Source organism: Desmodus rotundus, chromosome 4, assembly GCF_022682495.2.
Source record: "Desmodus rotundus isolate HL8 chromosome 4, HLdesRot8A.1, whole genome shotgun sequence".
Lineage (NCBI taxonomy): Eukaryota > Metazoa > Chordata > Mammalia > Chiroptera > Phyllostomidae > Desmodus > Desmodus rotundus.
The window spans coordinates 181612184-181626575 of record NC_071390.1 but is presented as its reverse complement, the minus strand read 5'-3'; the positions used below and the strand labels follow the sequence as shown (position 1 = coordinate 181626575).

Below are 14392 nucleotides of genomic sequence, written 5' to 3'. Positions count from 1 at the left end.
GGCGAGGGTCGGCGTCGCGCACTTCCGAATCTCCCGCCAGTGCCCCCGCCCCGCCCGCGAAGGAGCGTCCAATCAGCGTCCAAGGGCTGCGGGCGCCTCCACGCCGGGGGGGCGATTTTTTGGGGGTCGTGTGCTCAGTCAGCCCCACGACGTCCGCCCGTCTGCAGCTGGCGGCGTCCGAGCGGCGGCTTCGCGTCTCCTGTAGTCCTAGGCCGCCTGCGCGGCGCGCGACGGAGCGGGCTCCCCCCCGCGGGCCCCTTGGTCTCGCCCTGACGGGGCGCGGGAGGGCGCGGCGCGGGGCGGGGCGGGGTGGATAAAGGCGGTTGGGGGCGGGGCGCGCAGTGTGTTTGCGCCGCGGGAGAAGACGTGCTTCCCGCCTGTCTTCGGAAATGGCCTGCAGCCCGCGAAGCCCCCACAGGTACCGGAGCCGCTGCGACCGCGACGCCAGGTGAGGCCGGGCCGCGCGCTGCGGGCGGGCTAGGCGTGGGCGCGGGGCGGCGGGGGGGCGCGGTCCGGCTCTCCCACTCTGACACGGCCTCTTGCCCGCAGCCCGCCGCCCCCAGCGAGATGGAGCCTCGGGCGCAAGCGCAGAGCCGACGGCCCGCACGCTGCGTCCGAGGACGCCGAGGGCCCCGCGAAGCCGGCGGAGGACCGCAGACCTGACAGGTGGGCCCTGCGCGCGCTCGGGGAAGCAGGCGCGGGCGGCGGGCTGGTTAGGGTGGCGGTGTGTTAGTCGTCCTTTTGGGGAAGGCGCCGGTGCCACCCAGCGCGGCTGCGCGGCCCCTGAAGATCCCGGGGGGGGGGCCCCGTGGAAGGTGTCAGCACCTCAGCTGGCCGCCCCTTTGTGTTCCCAGGCAGCTGGGCAGGCTCAGCCTTGGGAGGTGTGGTGTCGGGGCCGCCGAGGTGGCTGCCGGGCGGTTCCCTCTCCCAAGAGCCTTTTGCGGCGTTTGCGTATTTCCTAGGCCGGGCGGCGCGCTGGAGCGAGGTCTGGACCCGGTGCCCAGCGAGGTTCCTCTTTTTTGTCGTGCCCGTGGCCGGTGCGGGGTAAGGGGGCCGCGGGCCGCCCGAGACAGGCAGCGCCGGCCCTGCGTTCTCTGGGAGCGTCCAGGCGCCGAGGCCTTTGTCCTGCAGGCGGGCCGCGGGCGCGCGGAGGGAGTGGGCGATGGAAGACTACGCAGAGATGCCCGGAAACGGGTGCAGGGGAGACTGGAGGCAGGACTCTGAGTGCGTGCGGGTGACTTGGGGGGTGCAGAGAGGCCCCGGGGTTTCAGGGCTGAGCAGCTCTGTCGTCGGCCAAGCTGGACCTGGCGTGGGGAAGGGTCGGTGGTTAGGCTGCGAAGTTGCCAGGTGAGCAGATGACGTTGGGAGCTAACGGGATCCAAGAGTGGGGGGAGGCCACTCCCCTGAGTCTCAAAGGTGAGGGGTGATGAGCTCCTAGAGCTGGGACAGGTGAGACCGGAGGGACCCTGCAGGGCCTTGGGCTGGGTGTGGAGACTGCAGGCCGGACCGACCTCCACGCCTCGATCAGGCTCTGAGCTCTCGGAGCTCCCCTGGGCTCCCCCTCTGGTGAGGGCGCTCCCTGGCTCACCAGCCCGCCACGGGCCTCCTTCCTCTTGCAGCGGGGTAGGAAGGCTCCTGTCTTTGGCCCCTTCCCCTGCCGGTGGCTCTGCATAGTGCTGTTCTCCTCAGGCCCCTGTGGCCTGTGGACGGCGCCTGGCCCGGGGCCAGCGGCCAGTCCTCACGGGGTGCAGGCTTTGTCCCACTGGGGCGCTTTCCCCAGAAGCGCGTCTGTCTGAGGGGAGAACCCAGTGAACGTAACCTCTCGTCTAAGAAGTGGGTTTTAGGTCCACAAAAGGTAGTCTGATATGTTACGGAACAGCAGGTGTAGCAGAAGGTCATTCCTTAGCGCCTCTTAAACATCCAGGAACCTGTTGGGGCCAAGAGACCCAGACCTGAGCCACGTGGCCAGCCGGTGGTCAAGCCTGCGTCTGTGACACAGTTACAGAGCCAGTCTCACTTCGGGGTCATTGATTTGGCTTCCCACCCTGCCATCCGTTTTGACTTTGGAAAGTTACTTTTGGAAATCCAGTTTGGGTTTCTCTGGGTGGGGCAACCCGGGAGGAGACGCTAGCTTCATAAAGGGATTGCCCACTTGTCACTGGGCTTCCAGAGTGTGTTGTTGGCTGGCATCTCGGGCATACAGAGCTGCTTATTGTGAAAACGTAAGCTTACATCTAACCTGGGCAGACCAGCGACTCTGCTGGCCAGAGTTCTTGGCATTGAGCCCTATGTTATCAAATTGCCTAATCTTGACTAATGATTGCCTTGAGCTCTAGGCACAGCTGAGCTCCTGGATTCCCTGGAACCCAGCCCTGGGGTCTGCCTTTCCCTGTAGACTGAGTCCTACTGCAGTGAGGACTCCCGTGGCTGTTTTTGCCCTTCCCCACCCCCGTTTTTAACCGTCATGTGATGTGTTCTGAACTGGCACCTGCGCATCTGCAAGTATCGTAGCCATTGTTTGTTAGTCAATGGGGCTGGTCACTCTGCTTAGCGTTAAGTGTGCTGCCTGAATCTTTAAGGTCGCCAGAAAATGAACTCATTTTGCAAAAAAGATAACATGTTGTCTTAGGCCCCTTAGTGCAGATGGGGCCTTGCTGACCCTGTCTGCCTCCCTGTGGACTCTGTCCTCACGGTGTAGCCCGCACTGGCCCCTGGTGGGCGCACAGAGCACGCTCCACCAAAGCCCAGAGAGGCGCTGCGCGGCTCTCAGACGCAGCTAGCCAAGGAGTTCCAGGTGGAGAGTGCAGCGCCCCTTCTCTTGACACTCCCCCAACTCCCTTGGGCTGTGTCCTGGTGTCCCACGTGAAAGGACACGGACAGCGGCGTCACGGTTCAGGGTGCATTTCCCTTTTCCCGCAGCTTCACCACTCCTGAAGGCCCGAAGCCACGGTCCAGATGTTTGGATTGGGCAAGTGCTGTGGAAGAAGATGAGATGAGGACCAGAGTGAACAAAGAAATTGCAAGGTACATGCTTCAGACTGCTTTGAAATGTCTGCGGTCAACTCCAGACCAAAACGAGGTGGGTTTTGGAGCGGCGGGTTTTCAAGTCTGGCCTCAGACCCGCAGTGTCAGCAGCTCCTAGGAACTTGGCAGAAGTGTGGATCCTCAGGGCACCCTGCACGCTTGCCTGCTGGGAGGGAATCTCCAGGTGGGGCCTCCAGATGAGTCTGCTTTCTGAGGTTTGAGGACTGCTGTCTTGGTGGCTGTCCCTGCGGACCTTGGCTGGCTGGCAGAGGACTATCATGAGGTGCCCAGCCCGCCACGCCGGGCGCCTGGCCCGCAGGCATGGGAGGTGCTCTCTGCAGAGAGGGAGTGCGCTCCTCACCGATGCCTGGCTCAGGCAGCAGCCTGCAGTGTGGCCAGAGCTTAGAAAGGGCTCCCTGGCCTGGCGTCTGAGCCCCTTGCAGTTGTGCCCCAGGTTCTCCCAAGCTCCGAGCTGCGTTGTCTTCCTGGACTCTTGCCGGCTCAGAGGACGCCCCCTTAAACTCTGCGTGTCTCCCTCGGAGAGGTTTCACTGGTGTTTGGGGGCCTTTCTCCCCGTCGATGTACGCCGTCCGACCCAGCTGAATGAGCTTGGGGTTAAAATGTCGTGGCTTGTGATGAGCCGAAGTGTGTTGAACCAGGAGCACGCCGGTTCTTGATTCTGAGGAGGACATGTGGCCTCGGCTGTCTCGTGGCGGTGCAGGGAGGGGCAGTGCGGCCCACTGCCGCCTGTGCAGGAAAGGCGCTGGCACACGGGGCACGGAGGTGGTGGGTAGCCGAGCGAGGGCACTGGGCGTCGGCAGACGTGGGCCCCAGCGTTCCCGACCCCCCTTTTTTCTTAGGCGGGCCTCAATCCTTTGGCGGTGGAGCTCAGCTGCTTGCCCTGGTCCATGTGGTACCTGGGTGCTCTGCGCCCCCACCCCATCACCTCTCACTGAGGACCATCTGCTGCTCTTAGGCCATGCAGGGGGTCCCCTCGTTGTTCCTCGGTTGTCTCACAGGCCTCTCTGAAAATTGTCCTACTTTTCAGACCAGGGCTGCTCTGTCTGGGGACCCTCTGCACCACACGCGCTGTGAGAGTGCCACTGCCTAAGTAACCCCCAGGCACGTGGGTGCTGGGGGCGGCTGGAGGACTCACCTTGGGGGGAGCTGTGAGAATTCAGCTCACTGGGCTTCATGGAGGGTGACCCAGCAGCTGTCTGACACTTTGGAAAGGGGGTTTTGTCACACTGGGGTCCTGGAGAGAAAGGAGGTGAGGGGTGGGAAGTGTCCCAGTCCTCACGGGACACTGTGTGGTCAGTGCTGCTGCGGAGACACCGGGACGAACCAGTTCTCTGCCTCCTGGTGCCCTGACGGTGGGCAGCTGCTGACCTGTGGAAGGAGGCACAGCAACGGGTGTGCGAACTGTCGCTGGAGGCGGTCCGTGGTGACGGTGGCAGAGGGCTGGGCTGCTGCTGTGGGGGAAGCCAGCTCCCTTGGGGCCGAGGGGCGGTGAGGGACTTGGTCTCCCTCCAAGGTCAAGGCACGAGTGTGCCCTGTGGGCACGCAGGTCCCTTTAGCAGGTAGTTGTGCCGTTAGAGGGAAACCTTCGATTCCAGCTAACACATGTACGTGTATTTTAAGGCTCCGGGGTTCGGGGAAAGTAAATGTCTTGGTTGTTTGGATCTTGCTCCTGAAACTGGCCTGTTAGGGCATTGGTCCCCAAGCTTTCTGGCACCAAAGGCCTGTTTGCTAGCTCAATCCCTGCTCCCCTCCTGCTGTGAAGCCCTGGGGTTGGGGGCCCCTGTGTTAGGGCTTCTCTGGCCTCAAGAAGCTTGTGTTCCCTACGGGCCTGCGGCATCGGCGCAGTGGTTTTCTTCTCAGCGCCACTAGCGTCAGACACTTCACCGTCTCGTAAAGGAAGTGACTGGGGGACACTCAGACGTCGAGAGGCGCGGCAGGCCTGTGCTGCCCTGAAGGCAGCAGGTGGTGGCTCTACGCCTTCTCACAACAGCGTCCTTCATCTCGCTTCCAGATACAAAAGAAAACTTCTCATAAATGACTTGGGAAGAGAGCGACAGTCATCGCTGGGAAGGTAGGTGCCGTCTTCTTGCGTTTCCAGTTGGACAGACCTGTGGTTCGTCCACGAGGAAGGACGGGGCCCAGGGGGTGCTGGTGTGTTGGTGGCATCTACTGATGAGTCTGTTCGTCACCGATTGGGGGATATTGTGCTGGGCGGGCCAAAGAGTCCGTTTTAAGTTTTTTCCGTGAAACGGAAGACACGTTTTTCGTTTTCACCCCTAATTTTACTGATTCGGGTATGTTGAGTCTCTCAGCAATCTCCCACTTAATGGTTTCTAGTGGGGAGGGGCCAGGAGGGCTGCCAAACACCTTCCAGTGCACAGACAGCCCCACAGCAAAGGGTTATTTGACCAAATTGTCAACAGTACCAAGAAACTTCGCAAGCCACTTCTGACATGTTCGATCAGTCACAGCGCCTTCTCCATGTACTACACAAGTCTTTCTTTGTACTTCAGCTGCATTTTTACCTTTCTTGAAACAATAAGGCATGATATGCCGGAAATGTTTATTTTCTTCCATCTTCAATATTAAAATGGCTGTGCAAAAATCCCCCAGTTTTGGCAGGTTTTTTAACGCGTGTTGCTCTGACAGCTGCCATAGCACAACCTAACAGAGTTGTTTCTGATGAATTTAAAAACAGACAGCTGAGCACTATTAGAGCCACATATGAAAAAACCAAACGAACTTTTTGGCCAACCCAGTATCTATCATGTACTTGAGTCCCATGCGCACAAAGGTTCTGGACTGTGCTGCATCATTTGGTTTGGAATCTAGAGGACAGACCCTTTGTTACTGTGTTTCTGCACTTTCTTGCACGGCGATCTTAGTTGCGAGGGATGTTCTGGTGTTAATTCCATCCTTTCCAGCTGTGATTCGAAGGCGACTCCGTCCTCAGTGCCGGCTGACCTGGAGACAGATGAAAGTGTCCTGATGAGGAGGCAGAAGCAGATTAACTACGGGAAGAACACCATGGCCTACGACCGCTACATTAGGGAGGTCCCAAGGTAGGCCAGGGGCGTGGGCACGTCCTAGCCACACTGGGCCCTGCAGTCTGTGCAGACGCCCAGATAGGAAAGCTGATCCTGGGCCAGAGTCAGCTGCTCGTGTGAATACAGAGGGATCCAGTGTTGGACAAACCACGGACCAGAAGGCTTTAAAAATAACATTCACCATTTAGAATGTCTAAGTAAATGAGATAAACATCTCGTTTCTCAGGACTCACAGCTGCCTTATAGACGTAGTCATTAAAAACACGGTGGGGGAAAGGTGACCTTCAAGTTCCGGGTCTCTCTGAGGGCGCCATGAGCAGGACCGTGTGTCCAGGCAGCTCTCACTCCCGGCTCCCTCCCGGACACACGCCTTAGGCGGGACGTCGCTTCCTCTGAAGGAATGGGGTTTGGCTGCACTTCCCGGGGCGCAGACTACAGAGGGTCCGGAGAGTGAAGGAGGCGGCGCTCTTTTAGCCCTCACTTTGCTCATTTGGAGAACACCCACCCGTAATGTTTTGGCAGCGCTACCCGCAGAGTTGGGCTCGTCTCCAGGCTGTGTGCCAGGATAACCTTGCTCTCCTGCAGGCACCTTCGGCAGCCCGGCATTCACCCCAAGACCCCCAACAAGTTCAAGAAGTACAGCCGGCGTTCGTGGGACCAGCAGATCAAACTCTGGAAGGTGGCCCTGCATTTCTGGGACCCCCCAGCTGAAGAAGGATGTGATTTTCAAGAAATGTATGTCTTACTGCCTTTATTTCTTAAAGATTTTATTTATTTATTTTTTAGAGGGGGGAGAGGGAAAGGGACAGAAACATCCATCTGATGCTTCTCGTACACGCCCTGATCGGGGACCAAGCCCGCCCTGGCTGGGAACTGAACTGGCGACCTTCGTGATTTGGAGTACGACGCCCAGCCAACTGAGCCACATAGGTCAGGGCTCGCATTGCCTTCCCGTCCTCTATTTCTGCAATTCGTGCCCTGACCAAAAGAGCTGTCACGTGGCAGTCAGTTGTCAAAACAGAGCTTAGAAAACCCAAAACCCAGTACCAGTTATTGGCTTTAGAGAGGAGGGGAGGGGAACGTGGGTCCGTGTCCCACTTCTCTGTGCAGTGTCGGCTGGGCCTCGTCTGTGCCCTTGGCTGTAGGGCCACACTCGGAGCCACCTGGCCAGGGCCTCTTCTATTTGTTTTTAAGATAAAGATCCTGAAAGTTATTTGAGTAACTTATATCAAATTAAAATTTAAGAAAGGGTTTTACCTTTTTCCTACTGGGTTTTAAACTTGTATCTTGCTGGAAAGGCCTTAGGCCTGAACACTTGGCTCACGGTCAGGGTGCCGGCTGGGCAGGGAGGCAGAGAGTTTGGTCTTGCTCCACCCGCCTCGCTAGTTTCTTGAATTTTTGCTTTGTGCTGGGGAAATGTATTAGAAACTGTCGTGTTTGAGGTGACTTCTAAAGTGACTTTACAAATGTGACCTCACAGATGTCACAACAATGTTTCTGCTACTGTGACAATGTCCCGTTCTCTTCACGAGTAGAGAATTGGAGAAATTAGAGACGAGGCGTCGTCTGCTCTGTCACCACCCCCAGAATTGGCTTATGACCGGTGCTTCTGCTTGCGGGGGTACTCGTGGGTGTGCATCGCTCCCCCGTGGGCGAGACGGTCACACCTCTGCTGGGCGGGGCGGGGGCAGTTCAGGCGGCACATCCCGGAAGGCCGATGTCATGGGGCCGTGTGGCCTTAGCACACGGTCTTGGAGAACTCGCCCGCAGCACGCAGCTGCGCTCAGTGGGCTGAGGCCTGTCTGGTTTCACAGGCGTCCCGTAGACCTCGGGGAGATGGAGACGGAATCTGTGGAGAGCAGCTCCGAGTCCCAGGCGAGCTCTCAGGACAACAACTTCGTGAGTGCCTTTCCTCGGTTCGCTCAGCGCAGTGTCTTGGGTCACTTGTTGGCCACGCACGCCCTTTGTGACCTGCAGTTGTGCTGCAGAGTGACTCTGACGCTTGTGAGAGAGGGCCCTTCCCCTCCTCCGATGACCGTCAGAAGGACTGGTGGCATTCCTAGATGGTGGCCTTCATTTAGGTTTTTGGTTGGGTTTTCATTAAAAGAAAAAGGCCTTCCCCCTCTGGCTCCAGCATCTGCGCAGGCAGGGCCACCGGTGCTTCCTCTGGGTCTGCCCCGGCGCAGTGCTGCATGCCTGGGGACTCCCCCCACGTTTGCCAATTTTAAAAAAACCCTGTGTTTTTCAGAGGGAGAAGTTTCCAAAATTAAAAGCAATTAAATCGCATCTCCAATTCCATAGTTATTGGTTGGGGGCACGTTTTTGCAGACTTTATAAAAAAATTAACTTGAGAGGGAGAGCACAAGAAACACGATGCATTGCTCCGCTTACGGGCGTGCTCATTGGTTGCTGCTTGTACGTGTCGTGAATGGGGATCAAACCATTTCAGACTGAGCTACCTGGCCAGGGCTGTTGCAGACTTTTCTGTCCAAGCAAATCCACTTCAGCAGTCCATCGTGCAAGGCTGGTCCCTTTATCATCATCATGGAGGAGCCCACCTGGTATCTGCATGTGGGCCATGCAGTGTAATAAGTGTGAAAGTAGGCTCAGGGCTGGGGAGCCTAGCTCCGTGTTGTGGGACATTCACGCGCCCTGTGAGGTCATCCGGGACGGAGTGTGAGCAAGTTGGAAACCTGTGCACTAGAGCTGCTCTTCCCTGGTCAGCTCTAGTCCCTGCCGTCAGGCCCCGGAGCACTTGCTCTGTGAGCACGACCAGCATCGCAGTGCACGCGCCCAGCCTCTTCATGCTGTGCCTGGTTCCCAGTGCCCGGTGCCTGGTGCCTGGTGCCCAGCGCAGCGGTGCTCCCACAGGACTCCCGCAGGTTGTGTGGTGTCAGAAGTGGCCTCCGCTCTCAGGGTGATGTGGGCTTGGGAAGGGGCTGTCCTCGTCCCCCTTGCCGGTGCTCAGGTAGCCCTTCCTCCGCTGGTGAGCGGGTGCCCCACAGTGTGGTGTGACTGCCTCACTAGTCGGGGACAGCCGTCACCCAGTCTGCACGGTGACGGCTGTCCCCCAGTCTGCACAGCAGCCCTTGTGCTTCCTGCCCCAGCTGAGTGGTTGTGGCTCAGAGAGGCCCTGCAGAGTCTGGTAGTTTCCAGTCTGGGAGGGAGGTGGTTAGTGGGGTAAGAATTGGACGTGTCTAGCTGAAGCAAAGTTAAATGTCATCCGTGACACTTTATTAGCTATTGCTACGAGTTCCCTCTCATGCACCCCAGCACTGTAGGCCTTCGCTTGTAGTGACCGTCCTTAGGCCTGGAGTGCTGGGGCCGTGGGAGGAGGACCTCCCCACCCGGGTGGGGCTAGCTGTGACTCCTGCCTCTGTTCTAGGATGTGTACTCGGGCACACCCACCAAAGTCAGACATGTGGACTGCCAGCTGGAGGACGAGTTCGACCTGGAGGCCTGTTTAACCGAACCCCTGAAAGACTTCTCGGCCATGAGCTAACTGGTGCCGTGCGACGGCCGTGGACAGCACGTTGCCCTGCCTGGCCAGGTGGAGGGCCAGCCAAGTGAGCGTGTGCTCGCCGCCCGGTGGCCCCTGTTAATAGTTTGTTATCTCCTGGTGAATTGTTCTTCTTGCCTTATTTTCTTAAGAAACAATTTTATGTATAGTGAGTGAATTTTGCATGTTTTAAGTAGTAAATGGAACTAAATCCAACGCAAGTCGACCTTGAAGCAACCTTACGAGAGCCTGACCGCTCAGTCCCTGCCATCCCGCGTTCGCCTGATGCGCGCACTGGAACTGGTTTTCCGCCCTTGTCTCAGGAGGCATGAGGGTGCCGCTGCTCAGTCGGCTCGTGTGCGCTCGACCGCGTCCAGGGGCCGGTTCGGCATCACGCTTCGACATCGTTATGGGAATGTAACTTTTGGTCTTTTGTCAACATGTGGAGGCGGCTCTCTCCCACATACAGAGCGCTGAGTGGTCAAGATGCTGAAGTAAGAGGTTTTACTGAGTTACGCAGTCTTATTGGGGAGCTTGTAAGTAGTGTGAGGTGGGTCTTCCACTGGACATGCTCCAAGAGTTAGGGCAGCAAAGGGGTTCAGGAAGCACATTTTTATGCAGTTCACGTGCCATGCAAAATTGCTGTAAATTATGGCGTGTACAGATTTTCTGAGCATACATTCAGCTGTACACTTCTCGTTAAGACTGTTCTGTTTCTACTGCTTTTGTACGGAGTGAGATTGCAAGAATAAAAAGAACCTTTAACTGATTGACTGTGTTGCCAAATGGACTAGCTGCTGAGGCAGCTTCTGTGTTTGGAGGATCCAGGCGAGCTTCTGTCCTCGCCACGTGACATGGGGAGGACAGCACACAGCGGGGGCAGAACCAGAACCGTGGCCCAGGCTTGTTAACCCCCCACCTTCCTGCTGAGGAGGCTGTACCTCCGCTGCGGTGCTGGAGCTGGAGCCAGAGCAGACCCGCACAGTGCGACCTGGTGCTCACCCAGGACCCTGGGCCTGGGTGTGGGCGCAGACAGTAGCCGGGTGACGGCCTGCCCCGCCTCCTGAGACAGGCTGTGAAGTCTGCCCCGGAGCGAAGCAAGTGCTGGATTGGGCCCTGCCCACTGCCGCCGTCCTAGCCACAGGCCCCAAGCACTCCCTCAAAACTCGCCTCGAGCCCGAGGTGGGCTTTGGATCTCGGTTCCAAGTGTATCCGAAGGGCAGAAGCCTGTCCTTGGTCATCTAGTGTTTGTTGAGCACGGTCCAGCAGACCCTGGGGATGTGCAGGAAATGGTGCCCCAGAGTCTGTACTCAGGCCCTCGGGGCAGAAGACTAAATGTGCTGTTGGGTTAAAGGGTAAAGGGAGTGGGGGTGGTCACCGGGTGGTGGGACACGAGTGGTTGTGAGAGGCCCGATGATGGCATTTCAGTAGGGACAAGCACCCACCCCAGACAGAGGGCAGCAGGTGCAGAGGCCCTGAGGGGGCTGGTGTGGGAGGCTGGGCAGGGGGGCGGGGAGGGCAGCAATGTCACTTGCCAGCATGGTGCTGGGGGGTGACACCACCCAAGTGAGGCTCCTGGTCAGCTCAGAAGGCTCATCTGGCTGCTTGCACCCCGAGGTGACAGGAGCAACACTGCTGGTCCATGGGCAGAGCGGCCCTGGATGCTCCCAGTTGTCCCAGCCTTTCCAGGTGGCGAGTGAGGCTAATGCCAAGAAACGGCCTCTGAGCAGAACTGAGATCAGAGGGCAGCCAGGAGGACGTGGTCTGTGGCCAGACAAAGCATTGTTAAGGCCTCTTTCGAGTGCTGCCGTCAACAGTAAAGACTTCCGAGAAACGTGGCGTCTTGTCCCTCAGCAGGAGCGCAGGCAGGGCAGGGCTTGTTTTGAGGAGGCCTGTGTATGTGGCTTTTGTCAAATGAACCTCAGTAAGGTTCGCAGGAGACTCGGAAACTTTTGAAAGGATCACTTTGTTACACATGCTGCCAGCTTGGACTGAAAAGGACAGCGCACAGGCTGAGAAAGCCACGCAGCTGCAGGCAGGCCCCTTTCCCGGAAAGGGGCTCCAGAGGGCGGGGCACGGAGGTCCTCCCCTCCCTGCCCACTGCTGCCAACAGGAGTGTCTGCAATAGTTCCCCTGGTGTGCCGGGGGGTGTGTGCCCGGGCCCGGGGACAGAGGGCAGATGTGCTATCTCTCTGTTCAGAGGTCTCCAGGCTGATGGCTGTCCACCCAAGGAGCACCAGGGACCGAGGAGTGTGAGGGTCTGGACTTGGGGCTGATGCTGTAGGAGGGTGAGACCTGGAGGCCCGGAGAGGGTGGATGCCTGGGAGATCTGCAGGGAGGGTGGGTGTGGAACCCTAAACTGGGGCAAGGTGCCTGGGCTGGCGGGGGCCAGTGAGGGAGGGGTCAGTGTTGGGGCTGTGGTGTGGACTTGGGCTTTCCTATCAATGAGGGGGCAGCTGGGGTGGTCTTGAGCAGGGGCATGATATCTGACTCTGGTTCTAGAAGAATCTGCTCTGGTTGCTAGCTCTTCCTTCACATTTAATTTTTTGAAGGCTTTTAAGCCCCAAGGAAATCAATCTTTTAAGGCTTTTGTGCTTACCTTCTAATACTGTTAACACCACCTAGAATTTTCTGTGTGAGTTACAAATGACCAATTGGCTGGGATGGAGTTGTCTTTAGTCTTGACCTGGTACATGGAACCGGGAAGTGTCGGAACTGAATTAAGTTTGTGCAGCCTGATGAACTCTTCACAGTTCCAGGCTGACGGCTGTCTCGGTCCCCTTGGTGAGTCATTTTCCTGGCGTCCCATGCACAGATGGACATGGCTGGCCCATCAGGGAGGTGGTCCGACCCCACCGCTCACTGCTCTTGTGTACTGTGAGGCCGTTCTGGGCTCTCGCTGAGCCCATCAGGACCCTGACCTCCAGGTGCTCTTTCTCAGCAACACAGCCATCAATTTGCTGACACCCCTGTCCCCTCGGTAGGACCCTGGCGATGAGCACCCAGGTGAGTCAACAGCCTGGACCCGAAGGCTGCACTTCTGGCTTTCTGGACCCAGGTAGGTGGCTCTTCCAAAGAATGCAGAGCTTAGTGTCATCTTTTTTTTCTATGTAGGAAAATCTGAAAGGCCTGCTGGGTAAAGTCACGTTACCGGACCCGGCCAACCGTGACTGCCTTGCGAAGCACATGTGAGCTGTCTTCTCTGAGCCGGGCTTGGCTGTGTGCACGTGGGGGGTGGGTACGGGGAGTGCGTTTTTGGATCATTTGGCTGCGTATTAACTTCTAGAATCTCGAGGGGTGTTTGTTTTGAGGTTTTTTCTTTGTCATTGCTGTGTTCCTCGCGTTTCATGTGCAGGCTTTCACTGCACTCAGACCACTTTGTAAAACTCACACCTCAGAGACGCAGACAGTCGCAGGAGCCTCCGCAGTGTGCAGCCACGGGACCGAGGCCCCAGGAGGGAAGTCACTCACCAGAGTGTGTTGTTTCTTCATCCAGAGCTGCCAGACTCCCGGGACCAGCGAGGCCTGACCTTCCAGCTCCTCCTCCTTGTGTGCTTGTTTGGGAGCCTGCCTTGACCAGGAGTGACTGCACGGTTGGTCACCAGCTGGAAGATTTTGCACCTTACATGTCAGCTCGAGTGGACTCCAGCTGAGAAGTTCTTAATTGCTGAGTGATGTGTCCAGGGACAAACTCCCAACCCATAGCTTTAAGTTAAAATAATGTGAACTGTTGTATGCTTTTAAAAGAACCATTGCTTTCTGTAGTAAAATGCCTTCGGAAGGTGCATACACAGCTTTATGTAAAAACGCTCCCACGGTGTAGGTGAGTGGGAAGCAAAGGCTCCAGATACAGGCACTAGGGGACTTCGGGGCTGGCCTCCCAGAAAAGGCACTGAGTGGACGATGACCCAGAGCACACCGCCTGGCCCGAGTGTCAGGCACTTTGTGTAGGGCAAGGAACGCAGACCTGCCATCCAGTCCCAGGTCTGTCCCTTCTAGCTGTGTGAGGGGGCTTCGTGTCCCTGTCTATGAAACTGGGACAAAAGTGTCTACTTCATAGGCTGGTTCTAAGAATTAAAGGACAGCGTGGATGCCACTTGCTTGTCAATGCTCAGTGGCAGCAGCTGTTACGGTGGCGGAGAGTCCCCAGGGGCCCCTGATGCCCAGTGATCGGGCGTCCAAAGGCACAGCTCTGGACCCCAACCTCCACCTCACACCTCCACCAGCAGTTACCTTTGAATGGGCCCCAGACTCCAATGTCAAGTGTGAAAGTATCACACCTACGGAAAGATCATTGGGATTTAGGGTTAAGCAGAGGTCTTAGACTTGACACCAAAAGCACAGCCCACAAAAGGAAAACCTGTGAAACTGGCCCCGGGCAGAATGAAAACGGTTTCCTCTGTGAGAGGCCTTGGCACCGGGACGAAGAGACAAGCTGCAGGAGGAAATCCTTGCACCTGAAATATGCAAAGAACTCTCACAACTCAGCAGTGACAAATCCTATGAGAAAGCGAGCAGAGGTGCATGAGGACATGCAGGTGTTCCGCGAGAACCGCCCTGCCTGCGCTGTCCTGCCGCTCGCCGTTCATTCAGAGAAGATCTTCGGTATGTTCCGTAGCCTTCCCTGTAAAGGTCTGAAAACCTCACGTCCACGCACAGGAACCCGACTGTTGAGAATGGTACTTTCCCAAACGTTCCGCCGTTTGTCGCGGATGAAAAGCTACAGCCCCCACTGCTGTGTGTGGACCGTGGTCCGCATCGGAAGCTATCATCACACGTTGGCCCTGTCTTCTCTTCGTAC

At 57.5% G+C, this 14392-nt stretch overlaps 1 protein-coding gene across 2 annotated transcripts; it reads left to right on the top strand.

Annotated features, from left to right (window-relative positions):
• Nucleotides 1-290: 290 nt before the first annotated feature.
• Nucleotides 291-10361, top strand: SLBP (stem-loop histone mRNA binding protein). 2 transcript variants are annotated; one of them, XM_053923180.1, is made up of 8 exons: nucleotides 291-448; nucleotides 550-666; nucleotides 2920-3024; nucleotides 5057-5116; nucleotides 5970-6107; nucleotides 6678-6827; nucleotides 7907-7991; nucleotides 9478-10361. In XM_053923180.1, the coding sequence occupies exons 1-8, from the start codon at nucleotides 390-392 to the stop codon at nucleotides 9592-9594; spliced, it is 831 nt and encodes a 276-aa protein (XP_053779155.1). In that variant the 5' UTR covers nucleotides 291-389; the 3' UTR covers nucleotides 9595-10361. The 2 variants fall into 2 exon arrangements, with proteins under 2 accessions (XP_053779155.1, XP_053779154.1); XM_053923179.1 differs by having other exon boundaries at nucleotides 6615-6827.
• Nucleotides 10362-14392: the final 4031 nt, after the last annotated feature.

Coding starts and splice junctions, on each gene's coding strand:
- SLBP (XM_053923179.1), top strand. CDS start 390: ATGGCCTGCAGCCCGCGAAGCCCCCACAGGTACCGGAGCCGCTGCGAC. Junction 3,025..5,056: donor GTGAACAAAGAAATTGCAAG/GTACATGCTTCA, acceptor TCTCGCTTCCAG/ATACAAAAGAAAACTTCTCA. Junction 5,117..5,969: donor CGACAGTCATCGCTGGGAAG/GTAGGTGCCGTC, acceptor CATCCTTTCCAG/CTGTGATTCGAAGGCGACTC.